General features: G+C 45.2%; 2 protein-coding genes across 2 annotated transcripts; one reads left to right on the forward strand and one right to left on the reverse strand.

Annotated features, from left to right (window-relative positions):
• Positions 1 to 4,068: 4,068 nt before the first annotated feature.
• LOC120703872 lies at positions 4,069 to 5,526 on the forward strand. Its single transcript, XM_039988066.1, has 2 exons — positions 4,069 to 4,916; positions 5,036 to 5,526. The coding sequence occupies exons 1-2, from the start codon at positions 4,168 to 4,170 to the stop codon at positions 5,175 to 5,177; spliced, it is 891 nt and encodes a 296-aa protein (XP_039844000.1). The 5' UTR covers positions 4,069 to 4,167; the 3' UTR covers positions 5,178 to 5,526.
• Positions 5,527 to 5,624: 98 nt separating this feature from the next.
• LOC120703871 (protein WVD2-like 5) lies at positions 5,625 to 9,388 on the reverse strand. Its single transcript, XM_039988065.1, has 8 exons — positions 9,241 to 9,388; positions 8,691 to 9,023; positions 8,414 to 8,596; positions 8,221 to 8,282; positions 7,475 to 7,631; positions 7,316 to 7,387; positions 7,104 to 7,214; positions 5,625 to 6,231 (listed from the first exon to the last, which is right to left on the reverse strand). The coding sequence occupies exons 2-8, from the start codon at positions 8,913 to 8,915 to the stop codon at positions 6,022 to 6,024; spliced, it is 1,020 nt and encodes a 339-aa protein (XP_039843999.1). The 5' UTR covers positions 8,916 to 9,023; positions 9,241 to 9,388; the 3' UTR covers positions 5,625 to 6,021.
• Between the last annotated feature and the right edge of the window lie 9,515 nt (positions 9,389 to 18,903).

Raw genomic sequence — 18,903 nt, forward strand, 5'->3', positions numbered from 1 at the left:
TCTTTTTTATCTTGTCGCTCAAGCGTGTGAACTTTCTCATCATGAGAGCAAGTTCCCCATCTTCTTCATTATCGGATGAGCTTTCATGATGATCTTCTTCTTCATTGCTTGAGCTAGATTCTTGCTTGATTATCTTGAGCTTGCGGTGCTTGTTGACCTTGGTTTTGAGAGCAATTGATTTGCTTGTAGTTGGCTCTTCTGTCATACCAAGGATACTCATTTCATGAGCGCGAATTTCGCCCACAAGCTCTCCCACTTCCATTGTATCAAGATTCTCCTTTTGAAGCATAGCATTGATAATGTTATACTTGGGCTTCGGAAGGAGCATGAGAATCTTGCGGTTGATGGAGCCACTGTCAATTTTGGAAACTTCAAGAGCATTAATGTCCTTGACAATGACATTCAAGCGGGAATACATATCATTGCAATTTTCATGAGCAAGCATTTTAAAAGAATCATATTTAGCTCTAAACAAGTGATATTTTTGTTCACGGACTTTTGTGGAGCCTTCATGAATTTCAATTAGCTCTTTCCATATATCACTTGCTAAGTCCATGCCATTTACTCTAGCAAAGACTTCCTCACTAATGGCTTCGAAAATTGCATTTCTAGCCTTTGCATTCCATTTTAATTGCTCGGCGGTGGGAGTTCCGGTGAATCCGGTCTTAGTGGCCAACCACACTTCGGGGGCAATCGCATCAAGGTATGCGGCCATGCGAACTTTCCAATAGGCAAAGTTCTTGCCCTCGAAGTGAGGCGGCGAACCACCCATCTTGGCCATAGCTCTAGGCGGTGAAGCCTAATGATCTAAATGAGCAACGAGGCTCTGATACCAATTGTAAGGATCGATGGACCAAGAGGGGGGGTGAATTGGGCCTTTTTCAATTTCTAAAACAAAGTAAGGCAACCTTAACCTATGCAAAGCTAGTAGGGCACCAATTCACCAACCGGATAACTAAGCTACCTACACAAGCTTAAGAGTGATAAAAACAAAGTAAAGCCTAGCAAGGTAGAGCTAAGTTATGATCTCTAAGTCAAGCTCATAAGTAAATTGCATGAAAGAAAAAGCTTGAATAAAGAGAGAGGATAAGAGACGACCGGATTTTTTCCCGTGGTGTCGATGTGTTGGCACACACCCCTAGTCCACGTTGTGACACTCACTAAGAGTCTTGTCACCTCCCATGTCACCGAGACTTGGGCGCTCACTAAGAGTCTCCGTTCACCATCCCGGCGTGGTGGAGCTCAAGCCACGTACAATCTTCTTCTCCGGGCTCCCACAATCCTTGGCAAGCTCCGCGAGAAACACCCCGATCACCAAGATCGCCTAGGTGATGCCAATCACCAAGAGTAACAAGCTAAGGCCTTCACTTGAGCAAGAACCGATCACCAAGAACGGATGCACACTAGCTTTTCTCTACTCAAGTCCTTAATCTTGCTTCTTGATTGATTGAGAGCACAAGTATGTGAATGATGAAGCTCAAGGTGGCTCTTGACTATGGTATGAGTGTTTGGATGTTGCCTGGTGTCAAGAGTGGGCGAAATGACCCATTGGAGGGGTATATATAGGCAGCTCACACAAATAGAGCCGTTGGAGAAAAGCTGCCAGAAAACTGCGTAGCGCCGGTTAATCCGACGTACCCCCCATTGTCATCGTCGGTTTAACCGGTGAATGTAAACTGCCTCTTCTGAAAACTAGCCGTTACAACTGGGGCAGATTAACCGACGTAGCATCGGTTTAACCGGTGAGTGTAGTTGTCCACTGAACCACTGAAAAATCAAGTCTCTGGACAACTGCACCGACATTAACTCAAACCTATCGTCGGTTTAACCGGTGAGTACAACTTTTGAATTCCTCTGAAAAAACCATCTCACTGGTTAATTGCACCGACGTCTTGATTCAAACAGCGTCGGTTAATCCGGTGAATAGAACTTGAATTTCCCTGGAAAAACCAACTCTGGACCAATGCACCGACGTTAAATTCAAACACGTCGGTTTAACCGGTGTATTGAATTTGTCCAGACTCTGCTGACTTCGTTTAACCGACGTATAGAAAATTGAGAGCGTCGGTTAAACCGGTGTATAGACTTTTTCTGATTTTGTCTTTTCTGATTTGAGTCTTGAATGAAATCCAAATATTCTTGAGATATAGTTTGAGAACCACTTATTTGAACTTCTAGAAACCTGAGTGACCATAGTGTGCATCCATTTTCAAATGATCATGTCCATGCTCAAGTTACTTAGCCTTAACCCCTCTTAATAGTGCGATCACTACAAAACTATAAAACCTATACTAACCTAAGTGTCCTTCTCAACCTTGTGACACTTAGGACTAGAAAGATCCTTAGCCTTGACATATATAAGTTGAAAACCGAGATCGCCTTTTAGAATAACCGAAATTGAGGGGCCTCTTTTGACATATGACCAAATGAGCGATAATGATCTATTAAGCTGCACAAACTCATTAGTCACAATAATGGTTGTCATTAATCACCGAAACATACCTTGAGGGCCTAGATGCTTACAGCTACGATCCCATATGCCACGCCCGTGGGTTCACTGCCAGCAGCCCATGTGTGTCCGTTCACATGCTGTTGGCATCTGTGTTTCCACGCGCCGACATGCTCATGTACGCGCACTTCTGCCCGTACGTGACGGCTCTGATACCTCTGTAACGACCCGGCCCGAGATAACGGCTAAGATCTACTCTACATTTTGAATAAACCACACCTGCTAAATAACTCTCTTGCGCTTTCGTCCTCGCTTCGCGCAAGAGGCTGCAGCCGAAATTATTTACCTCCCTGTGACCGGACTTTTAAACTGGTCTGGCTCGTCACCGTTTCTCGATATGGGACTAACCTGGGAATACTAAGCCGGAGCTACAGTAGACGTGCTACAGTAACTCGAATTCAGCGCGGCCCAACTGGCCGCGGGCTGTCACAGTTGGATACGCGTACATGTGTGTACATGTCTGTGCGTTGATGGGCGCTCACTATGTTCAAGGAACGAAAGAGAGGGTTGGCGTCAAAAAGAAAAACTAAAGAGAGGGTTGGTTACTTGGTTTCCTCTTGCTTTGCGAGGGGCGCAGGCGCGTCCAGCAGGCCTGGATTCAGTCGCATGGCATCTTTGATGATGCTACATATATGATGCCTTGCCACACATGCATCGTCTTTGCAAAGAATTTGCAAGACCCCATGCTTTCAATTTTTGGTTTGAAAATTCGAGCGAACACCCAGGAGAGGTCAATTTTCCAATTTACGGCTTACACAAACATTATAAGAGCTTAGACTGTCAATGTCGCTGGGCCCTGGGAGTGCCATGGTTCATGATTGTGATCGCTTTTAGCTATTGCTAAACTACTACTTATCGAAATACATGCAAACCATAATTTGAAGAACTAAAAGGGGTGGCTTCCCTTTTCTACGGAAGTCTGGATTTTGACAATTGAAGCGAGGAACTATCATGGTAAAAAAAAAAATCAGTTGAAGGCTAGCGCGGTGGTTCCAAATTCCAATGGCTTAGAGACAACACAGTACATCAATATATTGACATTTCGCAATTGACGAAACGAATCTAACAAGTTGTGCTGCAGCACGGTAGCGCCGCCAACCTTACATTCTAAACCAGGATCTCCCACCCCATCTTTGAATTTGTCCTCTCCAAAACCATTCTATTCGTGCACACAAGTACACAACTATGACCGATCATGGCGCGAGCTCCACATACCTATACCCCCTCCTCTGGCCTCTGCCGCCGTTCACAAAAATGGCGCCCTCGCCGCGGTCAAGCAAGCACCCGTCCATCGTCTAACCGCCGTCGCGCTCGCCCACCCCCTCGGCGGGCCCACGCCCCGGCGTCCGTCGCGTAGCCCGCAGCGCATTTGGTCCGTCCGCGCTCGGGCCCACTGGCCTCCCCGGGGGCCCACCCCGCGGCGACGCCCACCCCGGTAGGCCCTGGTGGGCCCTCCGTGGACCCACCGCGCGTCCCAGGGCGCCCAATCACCGGCGGCCAAGGAGGACGCCGTCACGTGCGCGGGCCGAGCGGGCGTATAAATATTCGCGGCCCCGCGGCGTGTCAGCGGCGGACACGCAGGCCGCCGCCCGCGATATTTGCGAGAGCGAGGCAGGGAGAGGACGAGTAGGGGGACGGGGAGTGAGGTGACGCGCGCGATGCTGCTGCGGAGCGCGTCCTCGCCGCTGCTCAACTGCGCGCGCGCGCCGGCGGAGCACCACGCGGTGGTGTCGCCGCCGGTGGCGGCGGCGCCGAGGCAGGGGGCGGTGCTGTGCCGCGCGATGTCCGAGGGGGACCTCGCGGCGCAGCTCGCCCCGGCCGTGAGGGGGAAGGTGAAGGACGAGGGGGCCCACGGGTGGGCGCCGAGGAGGCTGTCGCTGCCGGCGTCCTCGTCCTCGTCCGCCTCCATCTCCGTCGAGGAGGAGGACGGCGAGGGCGAGGAGGAGGAGGAGGCCGAGGCTGAGGTCGCCGGCGTGCCGCTGCCGCTGCGGCGGCTGCTGACGAGCACGGGGCTGGACGTGTCCGCGGCCGCGGCGAGGGAGGCGGCGCTGGCCCTCGCGGAGCAGGGCGTCGCCGGGGGCGGCGGCGGCCGCGGCGGGAAGGCGTCCGGCGGCCAGGGCGGGGACGCCGGCGGCGACGGCCGCGCCGCCGCGGACGCGCATTACCGGCAGATGATCGAGGCGGACCCGGGCAACCCGCTGCTGCTGGTCAACTACGCCCGGTTCCTCAGGGAGGTGGAGGGGGACGCCGCACGGGCGCAGGAGTTCTGCGAGCGCGCCATCCTCGCCAGCCCCGGCGACGCCGAGGCGCTCTCGCTCTACGCCGGCCTCGTCTGGGAGACCAGCCGCGACGCCGCCCGCGCCGAGGACTACTACAGCCGCGCCGTCCAGGCCGCGCCCGACGACTGGTGAGTGCCGCCGCCACGTCACCTCTCTGCTCTCCCACCTCCGTGCACGGCGCCGGCGCCGCTACGTGCTGTCCGCTCCTCGGATCACACTGACGACGCTGCTCTCGCTTCTCATGCAGCTACGTCCTGGGCTCGTACGCCGGGTTCCTGTGGGACGCCGAGGAGGACGACGAGGAGAGTGACAACGCCGAGCCCTTCCCGCCGCCGCCTTCACCGTTCCTGGGGGCAGCTCAGCATCCTTCCATCACGGCGGCCTCTTAGACGAACACATGAGATCTCACCCGCCACCGACGGTGTACTAGCTGGATCTGGGCTCTTTGAAGAGCAACACCTGAGAAATCAGAGCAGCCGCTCCGACGACGAGTCACCGCCAGCGGGCTGCCTCGCTGCCGCTGGTGAACTGAATCACCGGACACTTGTAGAACTGAATCTGGAAGAGCACCACTCGTACTATCGGATTGAATTGCAGGGCTATGTATAGTAGATAGTAGATATCTTGGCCTGAGACCATGCAAAGCTTGTACATGCAGAATGTTCTTGGTCACTTGTGTATCAGTATTCAGTAGTAGTACCACTTGTGAAATAAACATCAGAATCGGGTTTTTTTCCAGCTAGTTCATCAGAGGCAGAAATCAAACATCCACAGAATTGATGTGTGGGGTCGCAGCTGGGGTTTGTGTGGGGAGGAGAGGATGGCTAAGAGATTGATTTGGAGCAAGAGCTAGCCCTGGAAACAGGACAATCATATGAAATTATTGCCAACTACAAATGCCTCGTATGTGAAGTTGTGAACAGAAACTAAGACAAACAATACAGGGGGTCACTTGCCATTCTACAAACTCCTGGGGATGAGACTAATTTTAGTACATAATACCAGCCAGCAGTGTACTGCAGAAATAGCAAAATGTGATAAAGGAAGATGGGGCACAACCCTCCCAGGCTCCCATTTCATTGGAGTCGGCTTGATCGGTTTCATCTAGCCAGAGAGTCCAGGTTCATCAGGAGTAACTTGGGCACGGATTGGCTCTCGAACAAGATCTGTCAATGACTTGTTTTCTATCTCTTCTCCGGACGGAAGAGGCGCTGCGACATGAACTTTAGCCGTTTACTCTGATGGCAATTTAGGGAGAGATTTGCGCTGGGGCTTCTTCACTGCATTTGCAGTGGGTGCTTGCTTGACACCATTTAAGGATGCCCTTTCATCGAGGCTCAGACGGGCTGAACGGACTGGAGGATTTGTCTTTCCTTCTGTGCCTGTGGAGGTTGTGTTCTTGGAGCGGCCAAGCTTTGGTGATCTAGGTCTTGTTGTAGGGATCTAAGATCAAAATAAAATAATGTAGCATCCTTCTGAAGTTAGGAACAGTAACCTTATACCTGATAACATACTGCCAAATTAAAGCCCTATATAGCTGTTATTGTAAATCAAAACCAACCATCTAGTGAACACAAGTTCAGAATAGGCATTTGAAACCTCATAACTGTTGCCTTGTTAGCACACTTTTCCAAATGGCTTATGCTTCACAAAGTATGGATTATGAACTTGCAAATAATCAAGCAAAGAACTACATATTAGGGTACAAACCTAATACACAAAATGACCCAAAGAAAGACATGAATTGTATGATGCTCGAGGTAATTATTCATTTACCTACTAAACTAAGTATAAAATAAGAATATTTACTACATCTGTGCAAGTTACAGAAAATATATATTCAGGTGTGCAAAGTGTTATTGGAGAAACTATGTCAATTTCTTAAGCAATGTATAGGCAAGACTGTGTACTTGGACATTAGATATCACTGAATTTGATATCTTTATATTTGAATAGAAGAACGTCAAAGTTCTTTTGTTTACTAATCAATAAAGTAAAAATAAATATGAGGCCCCTTCGTTAACATGTTGAAGGATAATACCAAGATCAATGTTTTCAGTTCACCATGATAGTAAACTGAATTGAAGAGTTAGCAAATTTTTAGACATGATGCTAGCTCTTAAGTCTTAACAGACAGAAATTTTTAGCAAATTAATAGTCTTTTCAGGGTGAATCTTTAGTGCTAAAAATGTTTTCCACTTTAGCAATAAATAAACTAAAATGTTTCATCATTTAGATTTAGCATATCTCTGGGACAAGGAATTCACTGAGGGGGGGAAGAAGAAAGTTAGCCATGGGTAGGGGAACACAGTTACCTTCTTTAACTCAACCTTGGGGGGAGGTGGTTCCTTGTAAAAGCTAGGCATTGGTGCTGCCTTGAAATTTAAACTTTTTCTAAGCATTTTGAGTTCTGCTTCTTCAGCTTCCTGCACAGTAATAACAAACAGATAAAGCTAACAATGTATTCTATGTAGCATTGTGCAATGTCATATCCATAGTTCCATGAAAATAGAATATGGACACGAACCTTTGATTTTGCCTGCAAGTTGCTTTTCTCTAGTTCCTGTGCATGAATCTTCTCCTCAAGCTTTGAGTAGAACTATATCATTGCAGAAATGTGTAAGTAAAGGAATTATACCCTGTTCTGAAACTAAAACCTGCACAGACTTAACTAATGATGAATTACCTCTCTTCTTTTTTCAGCTCTCTCATCACACTTGAAACTAAATCCATAAGCAGGAGTGCTGCCAACCCTTTGAGGTTTTATACTTTCATTTGATTCTTCTTCAATATCCTTTTTGACAGAACGTTGGTTTGATGGCTTCTGAGTTTTCTTCTTCTCTCTGGATCAGAATGAATCGCATGATATTGTAAGAAACTCTTAATATCTAAGTGTGCTCATATAAAAAGAATAAATTTACAGAGAAAAAAATATTTAAGGTACGTCTTGGTTTGAAACAGGCATCTAGAGACAGAGAAACTTGTGTAGAAACTAACGTTACCACTTGACATTAGTACATTACAGAACTCAGTCAAGTGTTGCAAGATGGAAATCGCAAGTGAACGGTGGTTTCCACAATGGCAAGTGCCAACATATGAACGAATTAAGGAAAATATCTGTATCTAAAATGTTTGTGGCGCAAACAACACTAACTGTTCGAAGAAATAAGAGGATCCCAACTCCTAAGGGGGGAAAAACTCTGCATATTTGAGGGAGCAAGTACTTCAAAAGATGCATTAAATCACGTACTATCTTACGCTCCAAAAAAAAATTAGCGAACTTAACGTACTAATAATACATAGCCTTGTCATACTCAAGGAAATCTGGGTAATTAACAGGCCTTGCTTAATTGCATGCTTAGAGCAAAGACTATGAGTCCAGATTCAGAAAACAGAGTCACAAAGTACACAATGAAAAACAATTTAGCTTACTTAGAATCCTCAAGTGATGAGCTCTCCTTGGCAACTGGGCGAAAACTGCTCTTTTCGGCCTTCTGAATGAAAACATTAACAAATATGTATGAGATCAAACTGCAAACTACAAGCAGTATAGCAGCAGTTATGACTGTAAGCACTACAAAATATAGGTATGAATATCATGAGTCAAAACAAAAAATGGTCTCACTTTTTTACTGACACTAGCATCACCATTGCTTGAAGAGCTATCAACAAGATCCGGATCAGAAACTCGTGCGATGGGTGCCTTAGGATAAGGACTAGGAGAGCTTTTCCTAGCTTGACTCTTATCTCCGCCTCGAGGGCTTTGTTGCTGAGATCTAACAACCTTTGGTGAATGGCTTTGACTGTCCTGGAACACATGAAAATGCCAGAAATGCAACTGTCACCAGATCATTGATTGAAGATATCAGCACCGGCAATGAGTAGACATGGCAAACCCTTACCTCAGGAACATGGGGCTTTACGTCCTGCGATGGTGAGGTTGCTTCCCCTTCCACCTCTTCCGATGGGTTGATCACCTCACTCTCACCCGAATGAGCACCATCAGCCAGCGCATCGTCTTCTTCTCCATGCCCCTCTATAACATCACTGGGCGGCAACTTCCCCATCGCCCCATTGTCAATGCTCATTGCACCGATAGCATCAGCAACATCCGGGCTCGCATCCATTTCACGCTATTGCCTCAGGATTTCTCTGGAGCAGATTACCAAAAGAACTCCCAAGCCAGCAGCTTGCACGAGCTATCTGACGCTCACCGCAGGATCATGCTCTACTGACTACTGGTCGGCAAATGAATCCGCGTCAGGGTCGGAGTGGCGGACCCAGCACAGGACACGAATGTACACATGTACACCCAATAATTTTTGCAAACGAAATCGAAGTTAGTAGGTACTAATATATTGTAACTGGATTCAGATCCGAATACAAATAGTTTGTTAGGGTTTGGGGTGCTCCGTCTCGCACAGCAGAAGGAAAGAGAAGGGGCGGGCATACCTGGAGGATGCTCGTCGCCGGCAAAGGGCTGGGCGAAGACGAGACAAATGGCGCCGCCGCTCGCCCAGTCGTCGCCGCCAGTGAAGGAAGAGGAAAGAGGACGGAGGAGAGAGTGCGAGAGTAGGGAAATGTTCTGTCAACGAGCCTTGGCACCTGAGCCCTGAGCGGCAGGGTTGGCAACGAGCCGAGCTCGAGCGAGCCTGCCACTTAAGCTGGAGCATCCCGAGCCGAGATTGATTGAGTCCGAGGTGTTCTTAATCTTAACTATTTTTTTTCCGACTCGACAGGAGCAGTATCTATATATCTTATATAGATTATATAGATAGCACCAACTAACTATTTCTCAATTCATGCACTAAGTGTCCCACTAACTTTCAACTACCTTATTAATTAAAAAAAATGTTCATGTCATCTCTACATTATGCAATACTTTTAATCTTTAATTAAGTAAAGTAAAATCATATACATACTCTATTTTTTCATCACCTATTCTTCTATAATGTGATCAAATATTCTATTGGTGTTTCTTCTTTTAGCTTATCGATTTTTACGAGATTCAATAAACAAGAAAATGTCCATATGACCTCTACTATGTGCATACTTTTAATCTTTAATCTATTAACGTAAAGTCATATACATACTCTATTTTTGCAATACTTTTAATATTTAATCTATTAACGTAAAGACTTATATACATACTCTATTTCTTTGAGCACCTATTCTTTTATAATGTGATCAAATATTCTATTGATGTTACTTTTGTTAGTTTATCGATATCTACCAGATCCTGATAAAAAATAGCATGCAAGCAAAATTCATATCGCCTATATAGCCTATATAGATGACATCCACTAAAGTCATTAACTCTATTTCTCTTAACATGCAAGTTATCCGCATCATATAGGAACCCATTATATCAAATGTCACATCAACGTCCACTAGGGCCATCTATTTATGTTTTCCATCGATTTTTTTGTGAATGTTGTCATGCAATCATCTTAATTTTTCTACTTTCAAATTTCACGTTAAAATTTTATTTAAGAAATCCCGCAGCAACGCACGGGGCATCACCTAGTTGTTGATAGATGAGGATGTATAGAAAATGAATTTAATTTGATAAATAAATAGAGAGAAGCATGTATGAATTCTAGGTTGTTATTATTATTATTATTATTATTATTATTATTATGTGCCTATTTTAAATTGTAGAATACAACAGTTCACTAACTAACAGAAGGCTTTAGCCTCCGGCTATTATTTTAATTATGCATGGTTAGAAATATAGCTGGCTGTTGACACCGTTTTTTGACACGTGTCAAATAAAGTGATTTTTGTGGAGGGAAAGCGGCCGATTTGAAAGAAACCAAAAGATGCATAAGATTGGAATCGGCTGATGGAGTGCGTCCGATGAGCTAGAAGAATATGCTTTGAAGATGCTGATCCGCTACCTTTGGTATCCAGCCGATGGAGAGTTGCCGATGAAGTCAAGGAAAGAGAAGAGGATCCGGACTCTACGAAAATACTGATGATTCGGTTGTAATAATTTAAGTAGTTTATCTTTTAAATAGTCTTTTTGTAAGATCAAGTAATGTTTGCCGTAATCGGCTAGGACTTGATAGCGCTAGACTATATATACCAGTTGTAAGGGACTGGAAAAACTTGATACACATCCAATACAACAAACTTTACAATTCATTTGCACTTTTTCGACGACTTCGCCTTTTCTCTTCTTTTTTCGACGAGTTCTTTCAAGTTGATCAAGAATGCCTCACATTCGAGCGACTAGATTTGCTGGTTAGTTTTCGTTTTACCGAGTATATTTGAGATTTAGCTACCGGGCGCATCGTTGTGGCTTCGTTCAAATCTATTCAAAAGTTATCGAGTTTATCTAGACTTTGACTTCTGGGCGCATCGCTGTCGTCTCGTCTAGATTTATTCACCAATTATCGATATCGGCTAGATTTGTAGATTTTCCTATGCTTTTTGGCCATTATCATATCTAAAAACACACTAGGTCGGCTTTAGTTTTTGGAGTCACACCTTTGTTATCTTAAGAGCCGGTTTAAATCTGTTTTTAGCTTCACATCATCTAAGTTACACATTTGTAACTTAGATCTTGTCATACATACATGATCGGTTATTCAAAGCCGGTTTTATCGTTTAGTGCATCGGCTGATCCTGCCGATGCGATCTTTACTACACGCTTGCATTTAATATCTTTTTGTCGTCTATAGTATCGTCAAAGCTAGCCGATACGCCCATCTGAGAGATATTCGGAATCCCAGCCGATACGCTCTCGAATTTGACTTTGTTTTCTCCCTTGTCAATTCTAGGTCAAATTGACTGGCACGCTTGGTTGACTTTCCGTGACTCGGCGAACACTTGCCCTCGGATTCCAGTGTGTTGATTTTTGCGTCAACACATCTTTTGGCACGCCTTGTGGGACACGAAAGCTTCAACATGGTGAAACTCACAGATAAATCTACAGTTAGTGAAGAAAAACAGATTCATGTTCCTAAAGATAAGCTCAAAGAAGAACAAAAGAAGCAATATGAAGAGCTGGTAGAGAAATTCAAACGTAAATGCCTCAAGTCGTACAGCGTCAACAGATCTGGTGAGGTGATCAAGAAGTTTAATCTTCCATCTTTCCAGCCATTGACAGAGGCTCAACATGAAAGCAAGATGATAGACGCAGTTGGCCAGGCTGTGGCACAAGCCTTCATCAAGAGTGCAACAGTCATGGGCAATACGGCGCACAACGCAGTGGTCAAGACTTTTGCTGAAGGCACGTTACAAGGGTGCATGAGTCCTTGCTATATACAACCAGATCAGATGCAATATACTCCCTTGGAGGTGTCTATGGCAGTAGCCCTGTCGGCTCAAAATAGCCAGGCAGGAACAAGTAACAGTCAAACTCCACCCCAGATGACTACTGCAACATCGGCGGGTACGGCAGATCCTATCTACACAACCACGCCGCCGATTGCTACAACTGTGCAAGGTGGATCTGCGTCCGTATTTCCTAAATGATGGGATCCTGCTACTGGGTATGGTATGCATCCGGATTTCTTTTCTACGCCACCCAAGATGCAGTTTAATGCATCGGCTTATCAGCCGATAGCCTCTCAGCCTGATCAATCGGCCGTTCAGCCGATGGGTGCACAACAGGATGCACTGGCAACACAGCTGAATGCACAAGGCGCATGGAGTCCATAACAGATGACACAAGTTAATGCATCGGCGCCACCGCCGATGACCCCGCAGCAGCGTCTTGCTATCCTGCTCCAGCCCCAGTCTCCTTCAGAAGTGTTGTTGTCGCAATCTCCGTATCAGAAAGGAATCAACTGGGTATTCCACAATCAAGCAACCAGACAGATACGGTGTGTCAATATGCCGTACATGGATATTACTGGTCAACAATCGGCTAACCCATCAGCTACACAGCCGACAATGACTCAGGAGACACCTAATCGGATAGCTCAGCAAGCCCAACAGATGCAATCGGCTGGACAGCCGATGAACCATGTAGCTCAGCAACTTGCAATGATGACCAATGCAGCGAACACAGTTTCCCCTCAGCAAATACCAATAGTTGAGCCGCAAGTTGATTGGAGCACAAAGATAGCTGAAGTGATGAGGGAGCAGTTTGGTTTGAGGCCAAAACAACAATCCGTTATGTACAAGACTCCCTATCCTCTGGCTTATGATCAGATTCCTCTCCCACATAAGTACAAGATGCCTGACTTCACGAAGTTCTCAGGGTAGGGAGAAGTTTCTACGATGGAACATGTTAATAGGTTCCTTCTACAGTTGGGAGAAGCGGGCAACCAGGATGCACTCAGAGTCTGTTTGTTCTTCTTGTCTTTGTCTGGATCGGCCTTTGCTTGGTTCACTACTTTGCCAGCAAACTCCATATTATATTGGGCCGATCTAGAGAGACAATTTCATTAGTTCTTCTTCTCTGGTATAACTGAGTTAAAGTTGACCAATTTGACCGGCTTGAGATAAAGAAACGATGAATCGGTTGCTACTTTTATCCAAAGGTTCAGAGATGTCAAGAACCGATGTTATAGTTTGGTTATGTCCGATCAGCAGTTGGCCGATGCAGCATTTAATGGACTCTTGCCGCACATTAAAGATAAATATGCATCGCAGGAGTTTGAAAGTATTAGCCGGATCGCAAGTCGGATGACAGGAGAGACTCGATCCTACGAGTCCAGGAAGCCTTTTCAGAAGAAGATCAACTATATGGAGTATTCTGCTAATGATGAGTCTGAAGAGGAGCAAGAAACGGTCGCACCGGCTGAGTGGATACAGAACAATAAAAAGCCGGTGACGTGTCCGTTTGGAAAGAAAGAGCCGGAGTCGTATGGGTTCGACATCACCAAAGCCGACAAGATTTTTGACTTGTTATTGTCGGAAGGGTTGATCAAATTGAAGCCATATCACAAGATTCCATCGGAGGACGAGCTCAAGAATATAAAGTACTGCAAGTGACACAACACCACATCGCATGATACAAATGAGTGCAAGCTCTTCCAACAGTAGATTCAGATGGCTTTCGAACAAAGGAGATTGAAATTTGAGGCTCCCAAGAAGACAATAAAGATCGACGGACATCCTTTCACCACAAACATGGTTGATGTGGCCAGAGATGAAGGTTCTTCTCAAGTTAAGATTCTGACGTCATCATCGGCCAAGAAATCTGGAGTTGTTGATCCTAAAGCGCAGATAGCGGGCGATGAGGTCAAAGGAAAGGATCCAATGAGGGATGCTGAACGTTTATCGGCACCACGTAGATGTGTAACGTCTCAAATGCTATTGAACAAGTTTCAGCGTGATCGTGAAAGGCGACAGCGTAGAGAAGAAGAGGAGCGACGCGAGCAAGATCATTGGAGGTGTCCTTTCTTTGTCTACTGCTGGGAAGACGGGTTGATATTGCCATCGGCATATGATTGTCCCGAATGCAATGGTCAAGGCAGCCGATCATATGAAAGGTCGCGTCATGAGCCCTATCGGCGTGAGCGCACTCCTGTGCATGATCGGCTAGGAAAAAGAGTATCAGTGCATGATCGACTGGGGGGCAGGACAATGCTACGTGATCCTACTGGGAGAAGAGTGCCTGTACACGATCGGCTAGAACAGGTGGCCGATGACAGAGTACAAGATGATCAGCCGATGCGGAGAGATCCAGAACATGAGCCTGATCGCACGGATCAATCTCAATGGTGCCCAGGGGGTTTGACTAGGTCTCATAAGCGACATATTCAGAGGTTACGCCGGCTGGAGATCATTGAGGAAGAACAAGAACAGACTCTGAACAAGAAAAGAATCAAATCACAAGTCTGGCGTGTCAAGGCTAAGGCTGATGGTGAATCGGCCAGTAACAGTTCTACACCGATCCAAGCAGTCGGTTCTTCAGAAAGTTCCTGATGGATGAGTTCCTAGAGGAAGAAGGAAAGTTGGGGCATAGGTTTACGTCGGCCGATTTACTAGAGGAAATTGACATCGGAGATGGTGATAGACCGAGGCCGACGTTTATTAGCGCCAACTTGGATCCCAAATACAAGCAGGAACTGAAAAGTTTATTAAGAGAGTACAAAGATTACTTTGCTTGGGAATATTATGAGATGCCTGGCTTGTATAGATCTATTGTGGAACATCGTTTGCCTATAAAACCGTGATATCGGCCATATCAACAAGGAGCGAGGCGATGTAATCCTAAGATTTTGCCAGATATAAAGGCCGAGATTACACGGTTAATTGAAGCTAATTTTATTCGGCAGTTTCGTTATGCTGAATGGATTTCTAATGTGGTTCCTGTTTACAAGAAGAATGGCAAACTACGAGTGTGCATTGATTTCAGGGATCTCAACAAAGCTACGCCGATGGATGGTTACCCTATGCCAGTAGCTGATATGTTGGTAGATGCTGCTGCTGGGCACAAAGTGATCAGTTTTATGGATGGTAATGCTGGATACAATCAGATTTTTATGGCGGAAGAAGACATCCACAAGACTGCGTTCAGATGTCCAGGACATCTCGATTTATTCGAGTGGATAGTCATGACCTTCGGATTAAAAAATACCGGTGCTACGTACCAGAGAGCCATGAATTATATCTTTCATGAACTCATCGGCAAAATTGTAGAGATATACATTGATGACGTGATTGTGAAGTCAAAGGGGCACCAAGAACATTTGGTCGATCTGTGTAGAGCTCTGGAATGCACCAGAAGACATGGTTTGAAGATGAATCCAAACAAGTGTGCTTTTGGTGTATCAGCTAGCCAATTCTTGAGTTTTATGATACATGAACGAGGAATTGAAATTAGTCAGAAGACTATATCAGCTATCGACAAAGTTGAAGCCCCTACAACGAAGGTTGAACTTCAGTCATTGATCGGCAAGATTAATTTTATTCGAAGATTTATATCTAATCTGTCGGAAAAAATTCAGTCATTCAGTTCTTTACTGAAGTTGAAGGCCGATCAGGAATTTGTATGGAGAGAGGAACATCAAAAGGCATTGGATGAAATCAAACATTATCTGGTAAATCCTCCGGTGTTAGTTTCTCCCCAAAAGCACAAGCCGTTTAAATTGTATTTATCGGCTGATGAGCGTGCTATCGGATCGGCCCTTATTCAAGTATTTGAAGGAAAAGAAAGAGCTATTTATTTTGTGAGCAGAAGATTGCTGGATGCTGAAACTAGGTATTCTCCTGTCGAGAAATTGTGTCTTTGCTTATACTTCTCCTGTACCAAGCTTAGACATTATTCATTATCGGCTGAATGTGTTGTTGTGAGCAAAGATGACGTTATTAGATATATACTCTAGTTGCCGATTTTAAAAGGGAGAATAGGGAAATAGATTTTGGCATTGTCAGAATTTGATTTGAGATATGAATCGGCTAAAGCAGTTAAGCGTCAAGCCGTAGCCGATTTTATTGTGCAACATTGTGAACCAGAGCTAAACATGATAGATCTTATTCCTTGGACTTTATTCTTTGATGGATCTTCATGTGGGAATGGTTCTGAAATTGGTGTGGTGCTGATTTCACCTCAGGGGGCAAATTTTGAGTTCTCATTTCCGATTGAAGCCTCTGCAACCAATAATCAAGCTGAGTATCGTGCTATTCTCAAAGGAATTCAATTACTTTGAGAAATCAAAGCTGATGTTGTTGAGATTTTTGGAGATTCTATGCTGGTGATTAATCAGTTAGTTGGGGACTATGAATGCAAAGATGATATTTTATAATTATATCATGAAGAATGTCTCCGGCTGCTGAAAGAATTAAAGAAGGTAACCATCGAGCATGTTCCCAAATTTCATAACAGTAATACAAATCGGCTGGCTCAGCATGCTTCAAGGTATCGGCCGATGGAAAGAATAATGGCCTCGGAGTTAACAGCCGATGACTGGAGGAAAGAGATTATTGATTATTTGAAAGATCCATCCAAAAAAGTGAACAGAAAAATTAGATTCCAGGCAATCAAGTATGTATTATTGGAGAAAGATTTATATTATCGGACGATTGATGGAGTTTTGCTCAAATGCATCGATAAAGAAGAAGCTAAGGTATTAATGGGTGAAATTCATGAAGGGGTCTGTGGATCCCATCAATCGGCCTATAAGATGAAATGGGTGATTAGGAGGAATGGATATTTTTGGCCGACGATATTGGAAAATTGCTTCACATATTATAGAGGTTGCCAAGAATGTCAGAAGTTTGGAAGCGTGCAAAGAGTTTCTGCGTCAGCCATGAATCCCATAATCAAGTCGTGGCTGTTTAGAGGATGGGAATTGATTTGATCTACAAGATATATCCTCCATCCAGTAAAAATCATAAGTTTATCTTGGTAGCCACTGATTATTTCACCAAGTGGGTTGAAGCAATTCCTCTGAAGAGTGTTACGTCGAAAGAGCTGATTGAATTCGTCAGAGAACATATTATCTATCGGTTTGGTATTCCACAAACCATTACTACCGATCAGGGTACTTTGTTTACGTCAGATGAATTTGAGGAATTTGCCACTGGAATGGGGATTAAATTGCTGAATTCTTCTCCATATTATGCCCAAGCTAATGGTCAGGCAGAAGCATCTAATAAAGGAGTCATCAAATTGATCAAGAGAAAGATTGGTGAGTATCCTAGAAAGTGGCATACTGTGCTTCATGAAACTTTATGGGCATACAGAATGGCCTGTCATGGTGCTACAAAGGTGTCTCCATATCATTTGGTATACGGAAATAAAGTTGTTCTCCCATGGGAGTTGAAATTTGATTCACGGTGTGTCACGTTTCAGAATCAATTGACGGCCGATGAGTATTCTGCTCTAATGAAAGGTGAATAAGAGGATTTGGCTGGCCATCGGTTGAAGGCTCTTATAAATGTTGAGGCAAATAAAGCCAGAGTTAGCCGATGGTATGATAAAAAAGTAAAAGCCAAGACCTTTGAGTAAGGGGAATTGGTTTGCAAGTTGATATTGCCGACAGGGACAAAGAGTTCAAAATTCGGCAAATGGTCGCCAACGTGGGAAGGACCATTCAGAGTAAACAGATGCGTTCCTGACAATGCTTATATTTTAGAGACACTCGAAAGGGAAGAGTATTCTAGAGCTCTTAACGGAAAATATTTGAAGAAGTATTACCCTAGCGTTTGGGTGGATGGATAGCCGATTAATTGAATTATCGGTTGAATTGTTATGGCCGACACGATATGTGTCGCCCTTAGTGCAAAAAATCTACACAATCCAGATTGTTCGAATTCGGGTCAGAGTTAGTTTTTTGCCACGTCAATTGGGAAATTGCAATGGAAATTGGCAAGAAAAAGAAAATACTTCATTAATGATACTGTTTACAAAGGGGCCGATCTAAGGATCTGGCCGACACAGCAAAAGATTGTTTCTAGGAAGATGCTACTCCTAGAAATCTAATCATCGACAAAGACGCTGCTGATGACCGCCTCTATGCTGACATCTTCAGAGATGGCGGCGGCTACCATCTCCATGTCGTCGGCGAGCTCTTCGAAGGCCCACCAGTCTTCGCTGCCCAGCGGGAAACGGAACGGTTCAACCTGCAGGAGATCGTGACCGGTCTCGAACTGGGCCGTGGCGAGGGCTACGGCAGTGCCACGGCAAACCCCATGTCCGGCGACCTCCCGAATGTGGTTGGGGATGTCCTGCAGACGTGCGGCGAAGTTGTCGCCGCGCGCGTTCACCGACTCGGTGGCGGTGGCTGCTGCGGAGTGGAGGGTCTGAACCTGCGACTCCAGGACTGAAGTAGGATGTCAGAAAAAGAGTTAGAAAAACAAGAGAAAGCAATGCTTCGGAAGGGGCGGCTTACAAGCAACCCTGGAGTCGGCGGCGGTGAGCTAGGCCTGGAGGAGTGCCCGATCGGATTGCACCGCCCCCAGTTCGGCGGCAAGAAACTGAGACCAGATGGTCTCCTGGGAGTAATTTTGCCGAGCTTCATCCTTCTCGCGAAGGAGCTGGCGAATGTACTCCTTGATGCCCTCTGGAACACCAGGGAAAGGGGGTCCCTCCGATTTGGAGGAACCAGAAGAAGCATTGTCACTTTATAGAAAAAAGGCAGAAAAGTTAGAGATCAAAGTTGAACAAAAGCATGGTAATCCGAATACAGAAGAAAGAAGGGCTTACTCCAC

The sequence above is a fragment of the Panicum virgatum genome, chromosome 4K (genome assembly GCF_016808335.1).
Source record: "Panicum virgatum strain AP13 chromosome 4K, P.virgatum_v5, whole genome shotgun sequence".
NCBI lineage: Eukaryota > Viridiplantae > Streptophyta > Magnoliopsida > Poales > Poaceae > Panicum > Panicum virgatum.